This window comes from Carlito syrichta, unplaced genomic scaffold (assembly GCF_000164805.1).
Source record: "Carlito syrichta isolate Samal-C Ts95f unplaced genomic scaffold, Tarsius_syrichta-2.0.1 Scaffold316274, whole genome shotgun sequence".
Classification (NCBI taxonomy): Eukaryota; Metazoa; Chordata; class Mammalia; order Primates; family Tarsiidae; genus Carlito; species Carlito syrichta.
Genome location: NW_007260370.1, coordinates 410957 through 437781, shown reverse-complemented (window position 1 = coordinate 437781; position 26825 = coordinate 410957). Strand labels below are relative to the sequence as shown.

The 26825-nt window shown below is 34.6% G+C and overlaps 1 protein-coding gene across 3 annotated transcripts in view; it reads left to right on the top strand.

Annotated features, from left to right (window-relative positions):
- STXBP5 (syntaxin binding protein 5) overlaps positions 1–26825 on the top strand; it is a 199214-nt gene that overhangs the window by 108399 nt on the left and 63990 nt on the right. For all 3 annotated transcript variants that reach the window (XR_505382.1, XM_008074019.1, XM_008074018.1), the window contains exons 10-17: positions 9574–9728; positions 10926–10998; positions 13757–13904; positions 14425–14492; positions 14768–14808; positions 15700–15920; positions 16649–16827; positions 25829–25954. Coding sequence is in view for 2 of the 3 variants with exons in the window: in XM_008074019.1 (XP_008072210.1) it covers positions 9574–9728; positions 10926–10998; positions 13757–13904; positions 14425–14492; positions 14768–14808; positions 15700–15920; positions 16649–16827; positions 25829–25954 (1011 nt within the window). In the remaining variant the exon portion in view is untranslated. The remainder of the gene's footprint in view (positions 1–9573; positions 9729–10925; positions 10999–13756; positions 13905–14424; positions 14493–14767; positions 14809–15699; positions 15921–16648; positions 16828–25828; positions 25955–26825) is intronic.

The following is a 26825-nucleotide window of genomic DNA, read 5'->3' as shown; positions in this document are numbered from 1 at the left end:
AAACATTGATACCAACAAAGTCCCCCCAAAACCCACAAAGACATGGACACTAAACAGCATGATGCTAAACAACTCCTGGGTCAATGATAAACTCAAAACAGATCAAAAGATACCTGGAAACAAATGAAAACGAAGAAACATGTTACCAAAATCTCTGGGATGCCTTGAAAGCTGTAGTAAGAGGGGAATTTATTTCCCTACAAACACTCATGAAGAAAATGGAAGGAACACAAATTAACACCCTAACAAGCCACCTAAAGAAGCTGGAAAAGCAAGACCACAAAAACCCTAATTTCAGCAGAAGAATTCAGATCACCAAAAAAAAAAAGTCCAAATCCAGGACACAAAAGACAAAAAGATAATACAAAAAAATCAATGAAACAAAAAGCTGGTAATTCGAAAGGATAAACAAGATCGATGGTCCCCTAGCTAGACTGACCAAGAAAAAACGAGAAAAAAACCAAATAAGCACAATCAGAAACACAAAAGATGAAGTCACATCTGACCCTGAAGAAATACAAAAGATCATTAGAGACTACTACGTACACTTGTATGGAAACAAACTTGAAAACCTTAAGGAAATGGAGGACTTTCTGACATCACACAACCTACCTAGATTGGAACAAGAAGAAATCGAGACCCTAAATAAACCAATAACAATCAAGGAAATCGACTACGTAATAAGAAAACTTCCTACAAAAAAAAGCCCTGGTCCAGATGGCTTTCAAGCAGAATTCTACAAGACATTTAAGGAGGAGCTGATACCAATCCTACTGAAGGTATTCCAGCCTATTGAAAAAGATGGAACTCTCCCCCAGTCATTTTTCGAAGCCAACATCACATTGATACCCAAGCCAGGTAAAGATCCAACAAAGAAAGAGAACTACAGGCCAATATCTCTGATGAACATAGATGCTAAAATTCTCAACAAGATCCTAGGAAACTGAATTCAGCAATACATCTCAAAAATCATCCATCATGACCAAGTAGGCTTCATTCCTGGGATGCAAGCCTGGTTCAACATTCGTAAAACCATAAATGTAATTAAATACATCAACAGATGTCAAAATAAAAACAAAATGATTATATCATTAGATGCAGAAAAAGCTTTTAATAAAATCCAGCACCCCTTCTTGATAAAAATCCTTGAACATCTAGGCATACGGGGAACATACCTCAAAATATTAAAAACCATCTACGAGAAACCCACAGCCAGCATACTCCTAAATGGACAAAAATTGGAACCATTTCCCCTGAAAAGTGGAACAAGACAAGGATGCCCACTCTCACCCCTCCTGTTCAACATAGTATTGGAAGTCCTGGCTAGAGCAATCAGAAAAGAGGAGGCAATCAGGGGTATCCAAATAGGAAAAGAGGAAGTCAAGTTATCTCTCTTTGCAGATGATATGATTGTGTACCTTGAAAACCCAAGAGAATCTGTCAAAGGCCTCCTTACACTGATAAAGACCTTTGACAAAGTCTCAGGATACAAAATAAATGTACAAAAGACAATCGCATTTCTCTACACCAATAATAAACAAACAGAAACCCAAATAACACAATTCCATTCACAATAGCCACAAAAAAAATGAAATACCTTGGCATCTTCCTAACCAGAGACGTGAAAGACCTTTACAATGAAAGCTACAAAAACACTGCTCAAATATATCAAAGATGACACAAACAAGTGGAAAAATATCCCATGCTCATGGATTAGAAGAATCAACATTGTGAAGATGTTCATCTTATCTAAAGCAATCTACAAATTCAATGCAATACCCATCAAATTACCAGCAACATTCTTCTCAGACCTAGGAAAGACAACACAGGAATTCATATGGAAACACAAACGTCCAAGAATAGCCAGAACAATCCTCAGCAAAAGAAACAAAGCAGGTGGTATCACATTACCAGACTTCAAACTTTATTATAAAGCTACAGTCATCAAAACAGCTTGGTATTGGTATAGGAACAGGCATATAGATCAATGGAATAGAATTGAGATTCCAGAAGCAAAACCTCAATTTCTCAACCAACTCATCTTCGACAAGGCCTCCACCACCTACCACTGGGGAGAGGAGAACCTATTCAGTAAATGGTGCTGAGAAAACTGGCTGACCACATGCAGAAGATTGAAACAGGACCACCCCTATCTATCCCCATGCACAAAGGTTAACTCCAAATGGATCAGAGACCTAAATGTAAAACCTCAAACCATAAGAACCTCAGAAAAGGAAGGAAATACCCTCATAGAAATCGGAACTGGCATCCAATTCCTGAACATAACCTGAAACCCACAGGTCATAAGAGAGAAGATAGACAAGTGAGACCTTATTAAACTGAAAAGCTTCTGCAAGGCCAAAGAAACCATCAAGAGAGAGGGGAGACAGCCTTCAGACTGGGAATAAGTATTTGCCAACCCCAGGTCTGACAAAGGCTTAACATCCTGGATCTACAAGGAACTCAAATGTGCTGAAAAGAAAAAAACAAACAACCCCATTATAAAATGGGCAAAAGATATGAACAGACACTTCACAAAAGAGGACATTGGAGCAGCCAACAGATACATGAAGAAATGTTCAACCTCACTAATCATCAGGGAGATGCAAATCAAAACCACACTGAGATACCACCTAACTCCAGTCAGAATGCCAATTATCAACAACTCAAAAAATAACAGCTGCTGGAGAGGGTGTGGCGAAAAGGGAACACTTCTACACTGTTGGTGGGAGTGTAAACTAGTGCAGCCTCTGTGGAAAGCAGTGTGGTGATTCCTCAAAACTCTAAATATCAACCTCCCATATGATCCCGCCATCCCCCTACTGGGAATATACCCAGAAGAACTCAAATCACTCTATAAAAATGATACCTGCACACGTATGTTTATCGCAGCGCTGTTCACAATAGCAAGAACCTGGAAACAACCATGCTGCCCATCAAAAGAGGACTGGATTAAAGAAATGTGGTACATATACACGATGGAATACTATGCAGCCATAAAAAAGAACAAAATCATGAATTTAGCAGCAATCTGGATGGAACTAGAGTCTATAATACTGAGTGACCTCTCATAGAAACAAAGATCCAAGTATCACATGTTCTCACTCATTTAATGGACCTTGAGCATCCAATGTAATACTGTAAGAAAATGACTGACGGTACTGGGAAACTATTGGGGAGGGAGGGAGATGGGATTAACAGTAGCAAATATCTGTCTGAGGATGGGGAAACACCTCTTACTAACAGGGTGCCTGAATGAAATGTAATTGTACACCTAACCCTTAACTGTACCCCACAAAACCCTAATAAAAAATATTGATTATGAAAAAAAAAAAAGTTTGTCAAAATTCTGGGGTTTTTTTCCTGAAAGCCTAGATTTTGTCACTGTAAACAAATAATGTTTGTTGTTTTTCTTAAGATGACACACTCATTCATTCGTTTTTTAGATACTCTTGTCAATTACCGAAGCCTAAGTGATGATAGTTTGTCAGTCTTTCTTTTAAACAAATTAATAGTGACTAGTTAGTTCACTTGGTTCACTCAAATGATTACACAAATACTTTTCTAGAAATAACTGTATTTCTGGAATGTATGCAGAAGTGCTTTAGTACACTTCTCATTTTGTCAAGAGTGTATTAAAAGGACAAGTCAAGGATCAGAATTTAAAATTAGTCATTGTACTGCTTTATCAAAGACATTTTTATATGGGAGGAACTTCTTTAATGTGTGGCAGTGAAGAATACAATGACTAGTTAGTTATGTGCCCCTGCTTTGCTTGATGCTGAGATGCCAAGAGTTTTATCCACTTCCTTTTACTTTTGTGCCATCAATGCAAATATGAACACGATGAAAAGGAAAATAATGTCTTAATATCATAATGAAAATGGTTTTGAGCTTTTGAAAGGGTCCTGGGAAAACATTTTCATTATCATAATATACTTCATTATCATAATGATTTGCTGTTATACTATCCTGTTATTTTGAATATTTCAAAAAACTCTGAAGGACACGTGTCATGACTAAGCCTTAGCTATCTATTGTTGTCAGTGTTTAGGATCAGCCTCTCTACCCCCCAGACATTCCCAGCTAAAGAGTAATGTGGTTTCAGGTTGAATTCCACAGGGACCTTGCAGTAAGGTCCTCAGTAACAGCTTCGCATTCCCCTTCGCCAACTCATAGTGATAGTACAAATCAAGTAACATTGGTAGAAGTCTCAACTTTTTGTTTACTAGACTAGTCCTCTTCCCAGTATGACCTGTGAACAGTTTCTGTCTACTAACTGGTCTGAGACAAGATTAAATACAGAAATCAAGAGTAAGATTATAGAAACTTTAATGCTATGTGACATTGCTGTGGCATTTCCAAGCACATTCTCCTAGTTTTTATATGTTTGTTTTACGAAAGCATTTATTTACAAAAAATTAAAATTTTTAAAGAATTGTTCCTGACCACAGTTTGAAAAGCAGTGTTCAAGACTAACACCATATAATTAGACAAGTATTTCTAACTCATGTCCCAATATTTTAAATTTTATTTCTTATTCTGAGCCCCTAAATAGTCAGATTTTTGAAATGGTTGTTTTTGATTATTTCATTTTGATTTAATAGCTCAAAAACCTAGTAGAAGGAATTTATCAGTATTTTTAGTGTGCTTCACAAGTTTGTTTTTCACAAACCCCTTAGAGGGTGAAATATACAGAGGGGAAATAGATAAACAATGACAGTTCAGCATGATAAATGCAGAATAGTAGAGGTATGTGGAAGGTTCTTAGGAGCACGAAGGGGAGACTCCAACTCAGAGTGAATGGGTCAGGAAAGGTTTTTCTGAGGAGATAATGATGGGACTGTGTTTTGAAGGAGGAACAGGAACCAGCTAAACAAAAAATGAAGGAAAGTTTATCCCATTCAGTGAACAGTTGTCCTAATGCTATTCTATCAGTATAAGCTGCAGATGATAAAGGCCAGAACTAAGATAATTGTGGAGATGAAAAGGAGGAGATGAATTCTAAAGATCCTAATAGAGCAAACAGGATGTGTTTATAAGATTTGCAGTCATTTCATCCCTTGCCATGCACTGCCTTCCTCATGCTGCACCTCCACTGCCTTTTAGTTCCTCAGGTTACACCCTGCGCATTCCTGACATGGAGTCTTTGCAGTAGTATTCCTGCAGCCTAGAGTGGACTTCATTCTCCCTCAACCCAAGCTCATTGAATCACTGACTTCTTTTCATTCTGGTTTCAGCTCATCTGCCGTCATTTCCAGGACCTGTTCTGACCATGCCATCTTAACCATAACCCCTCTAGCCCTACTCTCACAGTCAGACTATCATTTAACCGTGTTGTATTGTCTTTATAGTACTTATCACAGTGTGCTCATTGCCTAGATTGGACATGAGAGCACTACTGTATTCCCAGGAACCCAGATGTTCAAAAATTTTTGAGTGAATGAATAGGTAGTATTACAGAGCTGAGTTAAGAAAATTAGTTATACAAATGGCTTTCTGGTTAGAGTTGGCTCTTTTAAGTAAAGAATACTTCATAAGGAAACACAGCTTCAGCCAAACCTATAGTCAAGGCAGGCCAGCGGAGGTTAATCATTGACAGAAAGCATGTGCACTTCTTCAAGTATCTAGCCTCTCTAAAAACTCAGTCAAATTATAAAACTTCCAAACTGACATCTCCTTAACCTGGATGTCTTCCAAAATGATGGTTTTAGTTAACATCTTATGTCATTAAAAGAGATTCTACTAAAATTCTACTTAAAGTAATGGAACACAAATTATATTTCCTCTAGCCCTTATAACATCAAAAAGTCTTTCCTTTTTATTTAAAAAATAAATATTCTCTATCTCCGTAATCCACATCTCATCTCTAGATATAACCTAGAGTTCCAGAATATTATTAAAATTCCAAATGCCAACAAAACTGAATTTTTATAATATTTGCTGTGTAGTGTTAAAATATTTAACTTTATTATATTTATGACTAATTTTTTGTAAAATATTCATTTCATTAGTATTTACTCTTTAAGTATTGGGGCATTATAATGAAAAATATATACCCTATGGGATTTCATACGTTGGGTGGTTCTTGCCTGGCAATTTTAAAGAAACAGCACATAAAATAACAAAATGTTTTTTAAAATTATATAGATAGACATAGACTTGAGGGGGAACCCCCCAAAAAACTGGAATTTATTTATAAAAAACTGTGTATTTATTCTTATACGTTTAAACTTCAGTCACTGGTCAAAGTACTCTTTGTTTGATGCAGTACACCTATTGAGATGCTTTTCCCACCACTCGAAACAGTTTTTGAACTTGTCAATTTTGATGCCTTCTAGTGTTTTTGCCATTTTTTGTTTCACCTCTTCCACATAAGCAAAATATTTTCCTTTGTGGACTTTTTATCATCCAGGGAAACAAAAAGAAGTTGCTCAGGGCAAGATTAGGTGAATAGGGAGACTGGGAGACAGGGCTCATGCTGAGTATTTTTGGTCAAAAACTGCTGAATACTCAGCATGGTGTGGACAGGTTGTTTGTATAAATCACCCATCATGAGATGGACAAATGTATTGAAAGAATTTTTTTTTTTTAATTCACCGAAGCCAAAACGTAGCCTCTCACAAAGCTAGTTGGTACGCCAATGCCGATGGGTTCCTAACTGGTACACTGATGCCTGTTTTTCTTAGGATCCCCCATATGGGTGTGTGGGTGTATGGGGTGTGTGTGTTTGTGTGTGTGTGTAAGGGCAGAGCATTTATTGCTGAATTTGGCAAATTTTTATTATTATAAGAAAGAAAATAGCTTTCGTCACAGGTCAGTTGGCACTCATTTAGAACTGTTTCTCTTTTTTTATCCATATAATTTTTCTCCTAAGTTTAGAAAATAAATACAGGCAGCTTACAAAGATACAGAACAAAAATTGATTTTCCTTCTGAGGAAAAACCTACCTAATTGCAACAGTGTTAAACTATCTAAACTGTATAAATGGGTCATGTACCCAGTTTGATCTCCATGGGTGGTTTTTGAATATTTTCTTCTGTAATGTAATTTAGCTTTAATCTCTTGTTCAAGTTTCTAGCATTAATAACACTTTTTTCAAAGATGTGATATGTAAAATACTACATAGAGAATACCTGGCTCAGGTCTCCCACTCAAAAAATTTAACAAATATTAATCCTCTATTGATTTCGTCTCCCTCTTCTGGTATTTTATATTCAGTTGTTTATAGTATTTTAAGATGTAAAAGAGAAAAAATATATTATGTTTATTCATTAGTTTTTGTTATTAAAAATGGAAGAAAATTTTATATACTTTTTTACAGTCATAATAATGCCAGTATACTGAAAAATTGAAACAATGAATATATGGGTGAGGTTCTATTCAGGATAAAGTTTTAAGGTTCTTACTGCAATTTGGCTAGGAAAAGATTACCCAAATCAGTTTAGTGGTGAAAAATCTAAATTATAGTAATCTAGAGAAAAGTTAATACAACACATATTTCTATTCATTTTTTTTTCTAGTTTTTTTTTTTTGAGTTGGAGTCTCACTCCGTCACCCAGGATGGAGTGCAGTGGCACGCTCACGGCCATCCCAGTATCAACCTACTGGGCTCCAGCAATCCTTCTTCCTCAGCCTTCCAAGTAGCCGGAACTACAGGCACGTGCTACCACGCCTGGCTAATTTTTTATTTATTGTATAGACGAGGTCTTGCCAAGTTGCCCGGGCTGGTCTTGAACCTGCAGGATCAGGCAATCCACTTGCCTCAGCCTCCCAAAGTGCTGGGAATACAGGCTGAGCCACCAAACTTGGCCTATTTGTTTTTTATTGGAAAAAAAATGTTTATTCAGTTTACTGAGTAAATGTTTACTACTGTGTAATAGCAGGCACTGTTCCAGAACTGTTTTGGATACAGCTGTGAACAAAATGCAGAAAACCCCTGCCCTCATGGAGCATATAGTTTTGATGAGAAAAACAATAAGCAAAATAAATAAATATAAATATATAAATAAATATATATAATTATATATAATGATACATGCTCTGAAAAAAATTAAGCAAAGAAAGAAGAAAGGATACATAAGGGTATTGTTTTCCCAAATTATATATACAAACACATATATACAAGTTTTATATATTTTAAATAGGTAAAATGTTGAATTACTAAAAAACAATTGAACTTTTTGCCCTAATATTTATTTTTACTTATAAGTTATATACCTATATGGTTGTCAGACTATCAAGTTAAATTTTAGTGTAGTTTATTTATTCTTGTTTTAGATAAAAATAAATACAATTTAGCAGTTTTAATTTCTTTTTCTCACTTACCATGAAGGGAAATTTTCACAAGGGGTGATAATGATGACATGATGATACTGACATTATTAATAGTTAACTCTTACTGAGGGTGTACTGTGGGCCAGTTACTGTCCAATTTAAGAATTGTCTGAGATTAGATACTTATCACCATATCTGCATTTTACAGACATGGAAATTAGGCACAGAGAGGTTAAGCAACTTGTTCATGATCACACAGAAAGTAAATCCAAAGCTAAAATTTAAATGCAGGTGGTTTAGTTTCAAAACTAGCACTCTTAACCATTAGTATTATTACATACAGCTTATAAAAATGTGAAGACTTAAAAAAATCAATAAATGGAAAAGAAGGAGATAACATCATGAACAGTGGGTGAGGAGGAATATAGATACACTAGCCTTAGGAAAAGCATTAAAAAATTAAGAAATAAATGAAGCGATTTCAGATAATCATATACAAAAAATTTTAAATCATCTATATGATGTACCATAAATTTTCAGCAAATGGAAAGGCAAGTTAAAGATATAGAAATTCACCAATATTATAATATATGAAAAAAATTAGTTTTAAAAAATGGATCTAGATAAATCATTTAGATTTAATAATGACTAATGGGGGAGAGAGTAGAAAAATTTGATTAACAGAGTTGTAAGACTAATTAGAATTAACAAACTGGCAGCCAATAAATGTGTAGATGGGAGCTGTGGTTTGAGAGTCAACCAAGGTTCCAGAAGAAAATTAAAGCCTACAGGAAATGACTTGAGTGACTCTTTTCTCAGTTCTCCTAATTGCAATTTGTACAGAATACAATTCTTGATGCATTCTTGAGAAGTTAATTCATTACATATAGTGAGTACTTGAAGGCATGAAGAGATCCTGTCTGGGAACTTATGTTGAGAAGGCCTGGTTAGGACTGGAAGTCAAAGCAGCACATTCAAGAGACATGTTAGCAGAAACCCAGAGAGAATTTTATGACAGTTTTATTTAGGGGATAAACGAAAAAGTTGTAGGATAGGTGGGAGGTGTGAGAGTCTATGTGGTCAATGTTCATTTTTATAGTAGGCAAATTTTCAAGAACGCACCAGGGCTTTACCTAATCCAATTTAAAATGCCACATGAAACTGTTCCATTATATGATATATAAAAACGTTAGAATTTAAAATATTGTTATTTCATTAAACAAAAAAATTATGATACAGCAAGAAAATAGTCTTCATTGCACTACTTATAATCCTAACCATGTATTTTATTTCCAGGGAACCTTTTATTATCTTATCAGGAGGTTTATCATATGATACTGTAGGAAGAAGACCTTGCTTAACAGTGATGCATGGGAAAAGTACTGCTGTGCTAGAAATGGACTATTCAATTGTTGATTTTCTAACATTATGTGAAACGCCATACCCAAATGGTAAGCTTAGCAACTTTAAAACTCATTCTCTTTAGATACCTCATATTCAAAACAGAGACCTATATGCTAAGTGGTTTCCTGATTCTGTTGTGGTAATTCTTTTGAGAAAGAGATGCTGCACTTATAACTTTGCAAATTTTATTTCAGAATTTCTTTAATAAACTTGTGTTTAGTATTACATATTACTAGTAAGTACCTCTGAAGAATAAACAACACTATTCATATTAAGAAACATTTTAAAATGCTTCTTAAATGTAGTATATTAGTCAGGGTTCTCCAAGAAGCAGAACCAATAGGAGAGGGATTGATTGATTGACTTCAAGGATTTGTTCACACAGTTGAGGGTGCTGGCAGATCTGAAATCCACAGAGCAGACTAGCATGTTGGAAATTCAAAAAAGAGTCATTCTTGCAGTCTTGAGTCCGAAATCTGCAGGTTGAAATCTCAGACAGGTTTTCTATGTTGTAATCTTGAGTCAGAATTGCTTCTTTTTCAGGAAAACTCAGTCCTTGTCCTTAAGGCCTTCATTGATTGAATGAAGCCCTCTCATTCAGAGGGTAATCTGTTGTATTCAGAATCTACTGATTTAAATATTAATCACATCTAACACCTTCACAGCAACATCTAGATTGACCAACCCTCTGGGGGCATCATAGCATCGACAAATTGACACAAAATTAACCATCACAGCTTACCATATATGATTTAAGAAGAATTTAAATCTGGCTCTTTTTTACTTTATTTGACACTTACTGAGGTATAAAGATGTAATGTATTTTATAGTTGTTAACAGGCACATATGAAACTTTCGAGAAAAGTATTATGTTAAAGTAGAAGTAGAAGTCTTTTGGTTTCCTGTGAGATCAAATAATGATAATTGTTCTTATGGGTATTAGATTTAAATTTTGGTTTTATTGTCTATGTCCAGTCTTAATATGTACAGTACCATGAAAGTTGCTGTGAGCTTCTTGTCTTACTCATTTTTACTAAAGTGAAATAATTTTGAAAGAGTTATTAAATAGACTTATCTCATCTAAAGCATACTAGACATCAGTTACATGCATGAAGTATCATAAGATCAGAATGTTAAATACTCAAGAGGATAAAAAAATCCAAGCAAGAACCACCTAATACCTATTTTGCTGTTTGCATTTTTAAAACTATTGTTTATGAATTTAAACTATTCTTCCATTCCAGATTTTCAAGAACCATATGCTGTGGTTGTTCTTCTAGAGAAGGATTTAGTACTTATAGACCTTGCACAAAATGGGTAAGTAATAAAAAGTGTTGAGTGATTCTGTCAGTATGTAATTGAAAAAATATTTCTTTAAGCATAGGATTAACTATTTCACTTATTTGAAAGCTCTATATATGTGTTCATAATATTAACCTCTTTTTACACCTCCAGATCTACCTTTCTAATTATCTGTGAAATGTCTGTTATGTTGAATTTCATAGAATTTCCATTTTTAAGTTGAAATCTGTTGTATTTCTGAAATTTTGTATGATTCAGTCTGATATCCTGGGACCACACAAATAAGCATGTCTCAAGTTGGTACCATCTCTATTTACCTCCAAATAAGATCTTCTAGTCTCTCTACCTGTCTTCACTCTCTGTTGCAGTGTGATGTGCATACCATCACTAGATTAATATTACACAAAGTACCAATCTGTGATTCTACTTTTTAAAGCATAATTGCTTTTTTTAAAATTTAAAACACTTTCTCAGCCTGCTACTTTAAACAGTAGGAATTCAGGTTTCCTTTTCAACCGGGCCTCTTACTGTCTTCTCACTGGTGCCTTACTCCCTGCAGAAACTGAACTATGTGTTCAACAAACATCATGCTTCCATACCTTCTCTTACGTACTTCCCAATAGCTGAAACACTCTACTTGTTTTACTGCCATTAAAAATCCACATAACTTTGAAAATCAACTTTCTTCTCTTGGTTAAGCTTTTCCTACTCTCTCTTTACCAAATATATCATATGTGGTCTTTAAATTCCCACCATGGCTTCCTTGTAACTTTTCATGGTATTTTCCATATTCTGCTTTTTCTATCATAGATTAATTTATCTATGAACCCTTCTCAGAAATGGGCCAGGGACGCTGGGTTTCATACCCCTGGAGTAGGCACTGCCTCTGGGGTCAAGAGAACTATAAAAGTGGGTGCTACATGCCTCTCAGAGCTTACGTTGTTTGCCTGAAGTGTCACAGTGATCTTTATGTCCTTGTTCTGATCAAATGAGGATATAAGTCTTAAGTCAAGTTAGTGAAAATTTCCTATTTCTAAATTAATAACATCTTCGTTTAAGTGGAACACTGAGCACCACATTATCGTCTATATATGTCTATACTATACCGTTTTATATATATAAGTATATATATATATGTATATATATATATAAAACGGTATAGTAAATATACTGTTTTAAATATATATATTTAAAATTTTTAAATCTTTGAATGGAAGCACATTGTATTACTTATTTGTAAAACTGTAGAAATAATCATTAAACATGGTTTTAATTGAGTTTGCCCATTCAGTAATTCAGTGTTTCTCAGTCAAGGGTGATACTATCTTTCAGGGGATATTTGGTAATGTTTGTGGAAACATTTTTATTGGGGTTGAGAGTAATGCTATTAGCATCTAGTGTGTAGAAGACAGAGGTGCTACAAAACATCCTCAGTGTCCAGGACAGTCCCCCACAGTAAAGAATTATCTGGTCCAAAACGTGAATAGTACTGAGACTGGGAAACCCTGCCGTACATGAACAGTTTTATTTACCTGATTTTAGGCATTCCTAAATTCACTTTAACTTAACACCTGCTACTTGTAATAATCAGTTGTGACGTTTTTTCTTTTTTAGAATGATAGGATCATTTGAAAATTATTTCTATATTATAGTCCTAGAATAACTTATTCTTAATATGATTTTCTTTTTTTTTTCCCCCCTTAGGCAAGGCAAGTTTTTCAAATAATTGAAACTTTTCACACGTGGTCTCTACTGAGATATATTTAAGTCAAAGAAAATAGTGTGCAAGTAACCTGTGGCTAGGCATTTTATTTAGCAAAAGTATCAATTAAATGTGTAGTTATAATAATAGCATTGCACTAAGGAAGTAACTGTTATAAAGAGAAAAATGTTGGTTGCCATTTTGTTATTAATGCATGTGGTTATTTGTGTTTGTCTTTTGGTTGGCAGAAGAGGTGGTAATAGTTGTGTTCATTTTGTAGTCTGCAAAGAACTTTTCTGAACTTTCCTCTGTTTTCAACAATTATCATTAGTAGCAGGCTGAACCAGTTTTTGCAGATTAGTCACTTGGCCCTTGTTAAATTTCTTTATCCAGTGTCTGGTTTTTCAGACATAAATTTTGAATATCCATTTAAATTACTGTCCTCATTCTAAGGACCTAAAACTCAGAAAAGAAATATCATTGTGTATTTAGATAGGATTCTACTTTAATTTTATGATTTTAAAAGCACTTTTGCTTCATTTAATAAAATAATTTTAAAACTAGAAAATATTTAAGGTAAATTTTATTTTATATTATTATTCAACAAAGAGAACATTCTGAATTAAATATTTTATCGTATCGATCGACAGGAAAAGAACTGAAATTTTATATTAGCTCTACTGATGTAAGGAAAGGTATGTGATTGAGAACCTAATTCTGCATCTGCTACTTGATAGCTCTCATGCTTTGACTCGTTATTCTTTTTAAAGTCTTTGTTCTTTAGTAAAATTCCTATATCATAAGTTTGGTATAAGAAGTAAATGAGAAATGTTTATTTAAAGTACTTAGTCTAGTGTGTGGCACATTGTATGTGGTTGCAACTATAACTTTTCTGTTTACTGTTCTAATTGAGCATCTTTTATTATAAAAGACTTCAATTTTTTACATATTTATATAAACTAATCAGTTTAATCTCTGTGGTAGAATGTACATTTTAAAGCTTTTATTTTTATATTAATTGTATGTTATAATTTATTTAATTAATTTTTTTTCTATTTCCTGTTGTTAAAGATATCCTATATTTGAAAATCCCTACCCTTTGAGTATACATGAGTCCCCTGTTACGTGTTGTGAATATTTTGCTGATTGTCCTGTGGACCTTATTCCTGCACTTTATTCTGTTGGAGCTAGACAGAAACGTCAAGGTTACAGCAAAAAGGTATTGAACATGAGTTTCAGTATTTAACATTACTTTTTAGTATTTTATATTTATTACCTTGGAGTGTTTGATAAGATTGATACCTTTAGCCGGGCTCAGTGGCTCAGCCTGTAATCCCGCGCCTTTGGAAGGCTGAGGTGAGTGGATTGCCTGAGCCCACGGGTTCGAGACCCGCCCAGGCAGCGAGACCTGATCTCTACAACAAAATCAAAAAAGCAGCCGGGCATGGTAGTGCATGCCTATAATTCCGGCTACTCAGAAGGCTGAGGCGGAAGGATCGCTGGAGCCCAGCAGGTAGAGGCTGCGGTGGCCAGGAGCGGCCACTGCACTCCAGTCTGGGCGACAGAGTGAGACTCCAACTCAAAAAAAAAGATTGATACCTTTGCTATAGAAGATAAATAGGAAGTCATTTTTAGAAGCAAAGTACAATATCCACTGTTGTGTGTGTATGTGTGTGTGTGAGAGAAGGTTTACAGTATACTTGTAAGTTGCTTTAAATAGTCATTTTTTTTTTTTATAGGAATGGCCCATCAATGGAGGCAATTGGGGTTTGGGTGCTCAAAGTTACCCAGAAATAATTATTACTGGGTAAGTAAAAGTCTGTTTTCACCAAGTAGACCAATATTAGCTAAATATAACTGAGTAAGACTACATGAATTTTAATTTATTGGGTAAATAAATTAAAATTCATGTTCCTTTTATTGCAACATAATGTGAAATAAGCTATTGTCAAGAACCTGCCACTTTACCCTAATTTTTTGCCTTTCACTCATTTTGGTGACTGTCTTTTTTAGTAACAATCTACATTTAAAGGAAAAAAAATGTAATTATATTCATTACATTCTCAATTTTGCTTTTTATAGACATGCTGATGGGTCAGTTAAATTCTGGGATGCTTCTGCAAGTAAGTGTTTTGAATATTCATTATTTGTCATGTTATACAATCAGTGCTTTTACACATCCTGTTTTATAATAATTGTATAACTAGCATTTAATTTTAAATTTAGAGGCTATAACTTTAATGTTTGATTTATTAAGTATATGAGTTTAGAATTTTTAATAGAGTAAAAATAGTCTTAAAATATGAGTAATTCAAGAATAATTCTCAACCTAAGTATTCAAATTTTTTCTTCAAAATTTCTTCACATCTTCTTTTTCTAACTCAGAGATAGGAACAACAAGAATATATTCCAAGTTAACAAAAATTTCCAGAGTAATTTTAATGCCTGACTTTAAGCTTAATTAATTTATTTAATTAATTACGTTGTCTTCGTGAAGTAATATCTGATAGCTATACAAAATTACGTTGTCTTTGTGAAGTAATATCTGATAGCTATATATAAGCAAAAAACAAAAGAATATCTTTAAAAAATTATTAATGTTTGCAAAACATACATAGCAAGCATTCAGTGGGAATCCAGATAACTCAGGATATATGTTTCCTCATCAAGGAATGTTTGATAATGTTGGTACTGTACTTTTTATAGAGAAAATGTGTAGAAAATCATTTAGGAAGCAAAATATGTCATTTATTATTTTCATTGTATTTATACATTTTTTCCTAAATATTTTTATTATTCACTTTTATAGGTTACCTAAATCTGTCATAATGGTAGATTATTTTTATGACTATAATGACCATACCCTTTTTTGGTCAGTGAATACAAAGAGTACATTAAATGTTTATTAGACTACTATAATGTCAACTAAGAAATGAAAGTATGGGTTATATAAATATGGACAAACATTATCTTTTTGTCTTTTTATATCAAAATATCTAACTTTCTTTTTTCAGTAACTCTACAAGTATTATATAAGCTAAAGACATCTAAAGTATTTGAAAAGTCAAGAAATAAAGATGACAGGCCAAACACAGATATTGTAGATGAAGATCCATTTGCCATTCAGATCATCTCCTGGTGTCCAGAAAGTAGAATGCTGTGCATAGCTGGAGTTTCAGCGCATGTCATTATTTATAGATTCAGCAAACAGGAAGTAATTACAGAAGTCATTCCGGTAATAGTCTCTTAAGTGATTTTCAGTGTCAAGTGTCTGACATTTTAAATTTGTGTTATTTGAAGACTATTTGCAGTCAGTTTTGTATAGAACTTTTGAAAACATCTCAGGATTTACATTGTCATCTCTCTTGTGAAAAATAACATATTTTTTTACCGCATATTTAAATCCTTAAGTGTACTTAAGTGTATGGTATGTTTCATTTAAGGAAATCTAATATGAATTTGAGTGTACTCTAGTTTGGTATTAACAGGGGTGCCATAATTTCGAAAATCATATTGCATGTATATGTGTGTGTGTGTATGTTCACCCCACACACACACACACACACACACACACACACACACATGCATTTTTAAAAACTGATTCAAAAACATTTTCTTTTTTTCTAAATCATTACCTTTAGAAATCTTGCTGTTTTCACTCATAAGCGAACCTTGGACAATTATTATAATACTATAAGAAAGGGACTGGCAAACTGGAAATCCCTAGTGGGAAACTGTCAGGGGAAGGAGGATAGGATGGGCAGTTGAGGGAAACTCCTAGGGGAAGGAGGGGGATACCTCATCAACAAGGGTACCTACATAATCAACAATTGTATATCTAACCCTGAATTGTACCCCACATCTTTATAATAAAAAAATTCTTTCCTCTGAAGTTTATTTGTGTGTGTGTAAATTGTAATGAAATGTACAATTATTGGGTAAACTGCCTTATTTTTACAATAGATGCTTGAAGTTCGATTGTTATATGAGATAAATGACATGGAAACTCCAGAGAGTGAGCAGCTGCCATCTTTGCCAACACCCGTGGGAGGTTCCAATCCTCAGCCCATTCCTCCTCAGTCTCATCCATCTACTAGTAGCAGTTCATCTGATGGGCTTCGTGATAATGTACCTTGCTTAAAGTAAGTTACCAAAAGCCACAGAAGTGTTTTTTAATATTATCTTTAAATTTAGATAAACACTAAGCATTAATGGGGCTATGGTACATTTTCCTTCGAAGGAGCAAAGTGGTATAAGAATGACTCTTCCTGTGTTTTGCTGTGGTTAGTCCAGCTATTTTTCCATGGCACCAAAAGGAATATGATTATGTTTCATGATTTTATTCTCAAAATACTGAGATTTAATAATCTCCAAACATATTTGTAAAGCGGCATGAACCTTTCCTCTGTATATCACTGTTTTCTAAATCCATCCATGTTTTTAGTCAGGATTTATCTGTAGTGTGGATTTATGTTCAGACTGCTTTCTACCACTCTGGAAGTTTTTTTATTTTTGTTTATTTTTTGTTTTTGTTATTAGAGACTCAATCATTTTCTAATCTTTTTCGGAATCTTCTCTAGCACCACAGTATCTTTATTTAAAAGCTTTAATTATAACATTCTAGATTTAAATACATCTTGCTTTTGTACAGGGTAAGTTGGACAGTTTTCTCTTCTTTTTTGTTTCATTTATATTAGTGAGTGTTTAATTTTTTTTTGTTTAGAGGTTAAATTTTTTAAATGATACGGGCAGAGTAAGAGTTAAAAATATTGAAGAAGTACATGAAGACTTTGTGATTAAAAGTATTACATTTACAAAAAAGTCAATTAGGATAATTACTGAAAAGTGGTTATTGAAGAGGTCTAAGAGATTCAGGAGAATGATGGGGGACAAAAGCCGGACTACAGTAGGTTCAAGTTAGGGAGGGTGGTGAGGAAGAGAGAGAATTTTCATTTATTGAAAGAATCTACTTTGCACTACTTTGCTTCTATTGGTGAATAATAGAGCAATTACTGTGAAGAATGCCTGTGTATAATAGAAAATGTACTCATGCCAAAGATAAGGCAGATAATTTTTTTTTTTTTGAGTCGGAAACTCATTCTGTCACCCAGACTGGAGTGCAATGGCACACTCATGGCTACTACAACCTTGATCTGCTGGACTCAAGCAATCCTTCCACCTCAGTCTTGCAAGTGGCTGGAACTACAGGCACACACCAGCTTGCCTGGCTGATTTATTTTTATTTTTTTATTGTAGAGATGAGGTCTCACCAAGTCCCCAGGTCGGTTTTGAACCCCTTGTTTCATGCCATTCTCTCTCCACTGCCTCCCAAAGTACTGGGATTACAGGCGTCAGCCACTATGCCAAGCCAATTTTTTTGTGTATCACAATTATTTTAAAAGCACAGGGTTTTTTTTTGTTTAAATCTTTATATATTCACAGAAATTTATGATTGTATATTCAAAGCCATCGGTTCTCAATCGGGGAAGTTCTTGTTACCCAGGGGACATTTAGCAATGTCTAGACACATTTTTTTTGCAGGGCAGGGGGAGATCGGAGTCTCACTCTGTTGCTAATGACATGCTCATGGCCATCTGAGCCTCAAGCTGCTGGGCTCAGGCATTCCTTCTGCCTCAGCCTTCCAAGTAGCTGGAACTACAGGTGTGCACTATCATGCCCAGCTAACTTTTTTTTTTTTTTTTTTTAATTTATCATGGAGACAAAGTCTCGCCAAGTTGCCCAGGCTGGTCTTGAACCCATGGTCTCAGGCGGTCCTATCACCTCCACCTCCCAAAGTACTGAGATTACAGACGTGAGCCACTGCACCCAGCCTGGAGATATTTAAATAGTCACAATAGCTATTGACATCTAGTGGGTAGAGGTCACGGATGACTCTGAATATTCCACCATGCTCAGAACAGCACCCACAATCAAGAATTGCCCCATTCAAAATGTTAATAGTGCCAAGCATGAGAAACTGATCTGCAAAGTATAAGAATTGAGTCTATCAGCTACATTTTTCAGAAAGGTATCAAGTTTCTCTTCTTTCTCTCTCTCTCTCTTTCTCTTCTCTCTCTTTCTGTCTCTCTCATGCACATACTAACACACACATGCCTCCTTTTAGCTACAGTTTTAGCACATGTTTAACTAGAATGAGACTTGGGAATACAGAATTTCACGTTTTTCTCCTTTGTTACTTATTCAGTACTTTTTTACTTTAAACTTAAATTTGTAAAGGATTCATTAATGCCCTTTCTTCTGGTTTTAATGTGATTTTTCCCCCCTCTGTTAAATTTAATTTTTATAAGCATATAAAGTACAGTTTGTCTTTTAGGCGGTTTTTTTTTTTGGTTTTTTTTTGGTTCCATATTTTTGTATCATTTTAGCAATTTTATCAAGTGACATTTAACAGCCTAACAATTCCATATAAATATACATTATCTTCAACAAAAGTGGAATATTTAATTTGTACCTTATAATTTCTTATGCCTCCACATGTTCTTAGGCTTGTGGCCAGAGATCCAGCAGTGTTAAATTAAATTACTTTACTACATGAAGAGTAAGCACCATCAATGCATTGCTATCTCATGACGAGATAGGTGTGAGAAAATAGTACTGACAGGAGAAGCAGTGCTATTCAGACCAGAGTGACAAGACCTCTTACCGTGGCTTTCTAGGTTAAAATTAAAGGCAGGCACAATAGGTGAGTCTTCGTCCTCTGTTCTTGGCAAGGCCTTTTTCCAGTTGTTGGGTTTTTTTTGTTTTTTTTTTTACTATCTGAAAGAACAGGAAGAATAGTTAAGGCAGCAACCAGGAGCAACTGCTAAAACCACCAGCCAGCAAACCCAAAAGCAAAGTTCTGAGTATCCAAATCCATTTAAAAGGTAGTAGCGATTTAATTTTGCAGCTAGTTTTCTTTTCTGTTCATAGATCTAAGATCATGGTGTGGCCATCATTATTAGTTGAGAGAACAGTATCTGTGATAGAATGTTTTGGCACACTATTAATCTTTTATAATTATTTATTAGAATGTCATTTATATATAGTTTCAGGAAAGTCCTGGTAGCCAGAAAGTCTCATTAGCTAATCCATAAACATTTTATGTGAGGAGAGTCATCTTTTATTGTTGGTATTAACTGTTAAATTTTGTGTATGGATATACTTTACCTATCCTGAGAATATGCATGCAATAACATATTAACACTTTTTTTCCTAATCCTTAAAAAATTAATGTGAAAATAATGTCTTTCTTTTCCTTTTGAATATTATTATGGACTCTTGGATTTTTTGTACAAGCAGTTTGTTTTAACTTATTGAATTTGATTAACTTAATATTGTGCTAGTTTTCTAGAGGGAGCTTCTTTTAAATTAGTGTTTGTGTCTTCTTAACATCACCACAGAACTTTTGTGACTATCCTTGGATTCTGTCAAGAAGATATTCTAAAACTTTTTCTGCCCTCGCACTAAAATCAGCTTCTTCAAGAAGTCTTGATTTCTTTTAGTGAAGAATAGACTAACCAAAATATGATTTCTAGAAATGTGTGTAACATTGTTTTTAATAAGCACTATGCTGTTATAGGAGACCACTCAGTGATAAGAACTAGAAAAAAAGTTGTTTTTTTGTTAAGACAGTGATTAAAACCCTTATACTTTTCATTGAATTTTCACATTCCTCCAATGCAGGTAATTAATTTTTAACCTCTTCCCCTAATTACTCTTCTGTGATTAACCTGAAATTATTACTTTATTTTTATTTATTACCAAAATAAGTCCAAAATCACAGTATTAAAATTATCACTATCAGTAGAACTACTAGATGAATAATATAATATTACAGTCATCTTTTAGACCTTTGAACACATCTCAAATGATACGTACTCAGGTTACTTTGTTTTGAGTTGCTTGCTATAATTTTCTTCTACTTATACACTAACCTCATGTATAATTCAATTTTATAAATTCACTTTATTTTGATACTGTTAATGTTTTAAGTGATAGTTCTTTTTTGAAGCAGTATTTGGTATCAGATAGAAGCATACTGCCCTGTTACTCACTGTGTTGTGTAAGATGGGTGGCATTCTCAAGCAATTTGAACTTTAAAGACATGCTATAGGAGATTCAGCCAGAATCTGGTCACATCTGATTGCTTATAAGTCTCTACATTGCAGCCCATAATCAAACTTCACTTTACCCATCTATATTCTTAACACATTAAGAAAGAAAATGATTTAAGATGGTGACTAAAAATATCACCTTAGTTATTGATAAAGGTAAAAGATACCACCTAGCACAAGAGCCAAGTGATACTAGCTGACCTGTGTGAAGTCATGGCAGCATTAAGCATACTGCTTTTTCAGGGACAGAGGAAGAAATGACCACCTGGGCAGACTTTCTCCCAGATGAACACAGAGTAAGGGGAAAATAAGTGGGCCTGTACATGGCATTCTACCTTGTCTGGAATAGATGAGTAGAAAGGAGGTAGAGAGGAGTTGCCTGACACTCAAGGAGAAATACCAGATGTGGAGAAGTCTTGATAACTTGGGCGCACGCATGAGTGTGTGTATGTGTGTGTGTGTGTGTTTTATATGCCTTTTGTTTTTGTTTGTTTGCTGGTTAAATGAATAGGTTTCTTAACTGACTTTATGATGTGATATATGGGCATATCAAATGATATATTTATGACGTTACTTAAAATTATAAACTTGAATTTTTAAAACAGAAACTTAAAATCTTAATAAAGCGTATCTTAAAGTAATGACTCTACTAATATAGTTATGGTTCAGATAGAACCCAAGAACAAGAATGTATGGGAAGATTGTAAACATGGAGATTGCACAATAACTCTATTTCCTCTTCTTCTTCAGCTATTATCTTAAAATTAATTTATAGTCTAGATAATTCTCTGGTATTACCTTACCAAAAGACCAATTTTGGGAGGAAGAGTCATCGTCTATATTCAGGGAGATTCTAGAGGGGTATAATTAGTCTCTCAGTAGAATTTTGTATAAGCCAGTGAAAGATATAAAGTAAAAGTTCTTGAGATTTTAGTCCAAAATCCATATATTTATAATGACTTTTTAAAAAATCAAAGGCAGTTTGACTTATACTTCTTTTTTTTCCTCTTAATAGACTCCAGGTAAATGCAGGTTTTATTAACTTTGCATTATTTTAGTCCATAGTCCTAAAGGCTACTTTCTTAAAAATATAACAAAAATTGATGTTGAAATATAATTAGTATTTAATTTTCTCTTGTTTTTCATACAGCATGACTTTGCACGTGATTAGTTTTTTTTTTAGAAGAAACATTTTTAAAGTAGCTGTTTGATTTGTTTTTAAGTATTTAATTATTTCTTTGCAATGTACTTGTTCAAACAGACAATTATTTTGAAACTGAGACCTCTAAACATTTACCTTAAAATTTAAAGTGCATTTATACAAATTATGGAGCTTTTTGCAAAGGTTCAACACCTTCAAAAAGTAAACAAATTTAGTATATTAGCATGATAACTTGTGTATAATCATTATAGATATAAAACATAACACCTTTCTCCCATTTTATGTTTTTGAATTCTGATTTATCTGCTATAATTTCTTGATCAGGTTTCTAATTTTTGACCAATTGGGCATTTTTAATCAAGTTTGTGTTTTCATTTTTACTTAAGAACATTTTTGTTTGCTTCTGCTAGCTAAAATAAGAATTCTGTGAGTTTTGTATCCTGGTCACTTAAACATGCCCATATATGCACTTCTAAAATTATCCTTGGAATGCCTGTTTCTGCTCTTTTTTTTTTTTTTTTTTGAGTTGGAGACTCACTCTGTCGCCCAGACTGGAGTGTAGTGGCCGCTTCCGGCCACCGCAGCCTCAACCTGCTGGGCTCCAGCAGTCCTTCTGCCTCAGCCTGCCAAGTAGCTGGAACTACAGGCGCGCGCTACCACGCCCGCCTATTTTTTGATTTATTGTAGAGATGAGGTCTCACCAAGTTGCCCAGGCAGGTCTCAAACCCACGGGCTCAGGCAATCCACTCACCTCACCCTCCCAAGGCATGGAATTACAGGCTGAGCCACCGAGCCCGGCTATTTTTGCTCTTGAGAATCTATTTAATGTGTCAGAGGAAGAGGAGGATGCTTCCTTGAACCATACCTTCTGTACCTAATTCATACATGGAGAAAATAGTCCACTTAAACTCTTCAGCCTATTCCTATGCCAAGGGTATCTCTGGGAAGAGTTGAAATGCCTCAGTCTTTATTTTTATGGTTTGAAATGGACAACGATAGTAGATTAGTAGGAATTTCCCTGAGGAGAATTCTGAAATCTTGTCTTAGCCAGTGTACAGTTCTGAATGCATTGCTTAGCAAACCTTTCTCAGCCAGAAGTGACTGTAGCTCAGTTCATATCTGTACAGCCTCGGTGATTCACGTTTAGTCCTGAAGTCTGAACAACCCGCTCCTAATTAGCAGATATGAGAGAAGACCCCCACGCACAAAATGGAATTGTTCTTTGGCGTGCACCCCTTGTAGTACAGGCTTTCTTTGCTAGGTTAAATATTCTAGGAATCCAGTGGCAACAGCATACCAGCTAGCATTCTGAGAGGCCGCGTTTGGTCTCAGTTAATTTTTTTTTTTTTGGAGATTCTTTCAGTGTGTTTGCCAATTTCATGATGGGTGATTTATGAGTGCACTCGCCCATGTGGCACTGAATGTTCAGTTTTTGACCAAAAACAGCATGACCTCCGTGCCCCACCCTTCCTGTTCACCAGATCTTGCCCTGAGCAACCGGTTTTGTTTTGTTTCCCTGGATGAAAAAAAATGTCCTCAAAGGGAAATGTTTTGCCAATATGGAAGAGATGAAACAAAAAATAGCAGAAGCATTAAAAGGTATCAGAACTGACGAGTTGAAAAACTGTTTTGAGGAGCGGAAAATCATCTTGATAGGTGTATTGCATTAGAGAGTTGGGTCCCTCCTCATAGGTCATCAAAATGTCAGATGTCATGGTCTTTCTCAGTAGTACTACCAACTAAATGATTCAGAAGTGTTCTTATCTCTGAGTTTGGTGTTAGGAGATCAAACATTGCATAGTCTTCCAGCTGTCCTTCATTCCCTGTCAAGGCAGTAGCCTTAAGAATTGTTGAAGTAACCAGGCTTTGCCTACATCTTGCTACACCAATTATTAGGGAATGAGTTTGTGCAGTCAAAAATGTTTTCAACTCAACTTAAAGTCACAGTATATTTTTTAACGTTAAACATAGTCACACACAAATAAATTAATGTTTTTTTTTAAATGTATCTTTCAAATTAACTTGAGGTTTTCTGATATAACAGCTATTGTCTAAGACAATCTCACACTCTTAAAAGCTCTTTTTTGATTTATCCTTTCTAACATACTTATCACAAGTTTAATCAATGTAAGTTTAGCATGACCTTACTATTCATGAAGTTTGGGGATACTTTTAACTACCTGCTGAGTAGTTTCACTTTTAGTTATCTACCACCTCGGACTTAACCACATTGTCGCCTACCTCTTCAGCAGGCCTCTCTGCCTCCCTTCCTTACAACTGTGGAATCATTGTATCTTTTTTTCCTTCTGCTCTTTCCTCTAATCAGTCTCTAGCTTATTCATTCATTCAATAAATATTGAGTACTTCCTTTGAACCAAAGTACTAAAAGTAGTGCACAGATGTGTCTTATGCCTGTCAGCCCAAGACTTTGGGAGATTAAGGCAGAAAGATCACTTAAGGCTAGGAGTTTGAGACCAGCCTGGGCACCATAGCAAGACCCTGTCTCTGCAGAATAATTTTAAAATCTTTTGGGCATGGTAGTGTGCATCTGCAGTCATAGCTACTTGGGAGGCTAAGGTGGAAGGCTCATTTGAGCTCAGGGGTTCAAGACTGCCGGGAGCTATGATTGTGCCATTGCATTCCAGTATGGTCAGCAGAGTGAGATCCTGTCTCAAAAACAAAAACAGTAACAACAAAAATAGCTGCAATGCAAGGTTTCTGCCTTCCTGAAACTTAAAAGCTTTGTTGATTCTTACTCTGTAATGTGTTTCGGATCTACCTTTTTCTTGTTTCATATCCGAATCACAGGAACTTCCTAATTGGCTTCCCTATTTATTCTACTTCATCTTATATATGTCCACCAAATTAATCTTCCCCAAATATTTCTTGTAAGCCTTCATTGACTTTTAATTCTTTAATAGTGAAAATGTTACTTTTGTCTAATTAGGCACTCCCGATTTCCCCATGTCATGGTTATGTAGTAATAGTCCAATGAAGGGACAGATAGTAAGTTGCAGAGCAAGGACACAAATCCCAGCTTTCCCAGAGCTCAGAGTTCTTTCTACCAACATCAGACCCTTGTGGTCAGGCCTTGAAGACCCTCTAAAGTCTGGCTTTGGCCTATTCTGCTGGATTGATTTCTCATTTTTACTAAACACATTTTCCAGTGTGACCAAAGTTGCACTTATTAATCTTGAATATGGGTTTTCTGCTTTATTTGCATATATTTTGCAAGAGCATTATTTTTTCTTTTATTTAGCAGTTAATGGGGAAATAGTCTGTGCAATGAAAAATGCTGTCACCTCCAAATCAAGGTAGATTTGTTTTATAGTAAAAGTAGGCACACGCAAAAATAAATTACTCACATTTGTCTTTAGCTTGTTCTTTAACGTGTATGTTTTTGGCCAGTTTTCATTTTGTTAACTCTTTTGTATAAAACTTTGTAAAAGTTTTATATCTGCTTCTCTAACATGCATTTTTTTATAACCTGACTTTTTATTAATTCTTGGGCTGCTGCATCTCCCCACCCCCTCTCCAGCCCCCCACCCTTCTTTCATCCTTCCTCTCTTGTCTCCCTACTTGTTACTTTCCCACCTTCTCCTTTACCCCTGCCGTCCTCCTCCATTATATATGTGGAGTTTGCATGTGATTTCTTGTTTGTGTTATTTACATACTTGTTTTGTCTATCCAACTAGATTCAGTGCTTCTAGAGGATAGGATTCCAACTAGTTAAACGCTTCTAGAGTATAGAATTCTGATTTTTTAAAAATATCTAGTATAGTTTTATATAAAAGCTATTTATAATTATATAGGCTAATAAGATAATTGAAAATGGGTTAAAAAGCAACATGTTTTCTTTTATTTTAGAGTTAAAAACTCACCACTTAAGCAGTCTCCAGGTTATCAGACAGAACTAGTTATTCAGTTGGTATGGGTGGGTGGAGAACCACCACAACAAATCACCAGCCTGGCGGTCAATTCTTCCTATGGATTGTAAGTATAAGTTATGTTTTTCTCAGTTTACGCATAGTATTCCATATGTGATTTTGTTTTTAAAAACAGAAAGGATGGTCTTTGTTACATTGTCATCTAAAATGTTATTGCATAACTTTCACTTCAGACCAAATTCATTGTTTATTTGGAATATCATTTTGTTCTGAATAATTTACTTTCTGAAGGTGTATTTACACGCTTCCTAATGTAAAGTATCTCATGGTTCAGTGAATTATTTGAGATAAAGTTTTAAAGTCAATATAGCCTCTCCTGGATATATTTCCAGAAATAATTTTCTTATTAATCTTTAGTATAATGGAAGTCTGCAAACTTGGATCCAGAAGACTGTATTATAAACTGATTTTGTAAATGTTGAACCATAGCTATATAGTTTTTCTTTCTACTTCCAGTTAACTTGTATAAATTGTAAGTCATAATAATTTAGTAAAGTATTGGTCTATACTACAGTATATTTGTTTTATCAGTTTATGTCTTCAAATATATAGCATTAATTATACATACTTTTTATTGACAGACTTATAAAGCTTTTATTTTTTTGTTTCAAAAGTCAACATGACCGTGGAAGAAACTTCTAGCTATTCAGTCCCAGAGCTATTTATCTTGTAGTCACAGAGCTATTTATCTTGTGTAGTTCACTATCTCCTTCTTGGATGCAAGTCCTAGGAACTCATTCATTTTTTGTCTTCCTGGTTTCTCCCAACACCTGCTCTGTTTCTTGTGAGTGTACAGTTAGCCCTCTGTGTCCAGGTGTTCAACATCCATGGATTCAACCAACTGCAGATCAAAAATACTTAAAAATAAAAATAATAAATAGCAGTTTTTAAAAATGCAAATTTTAAAATACAGTATA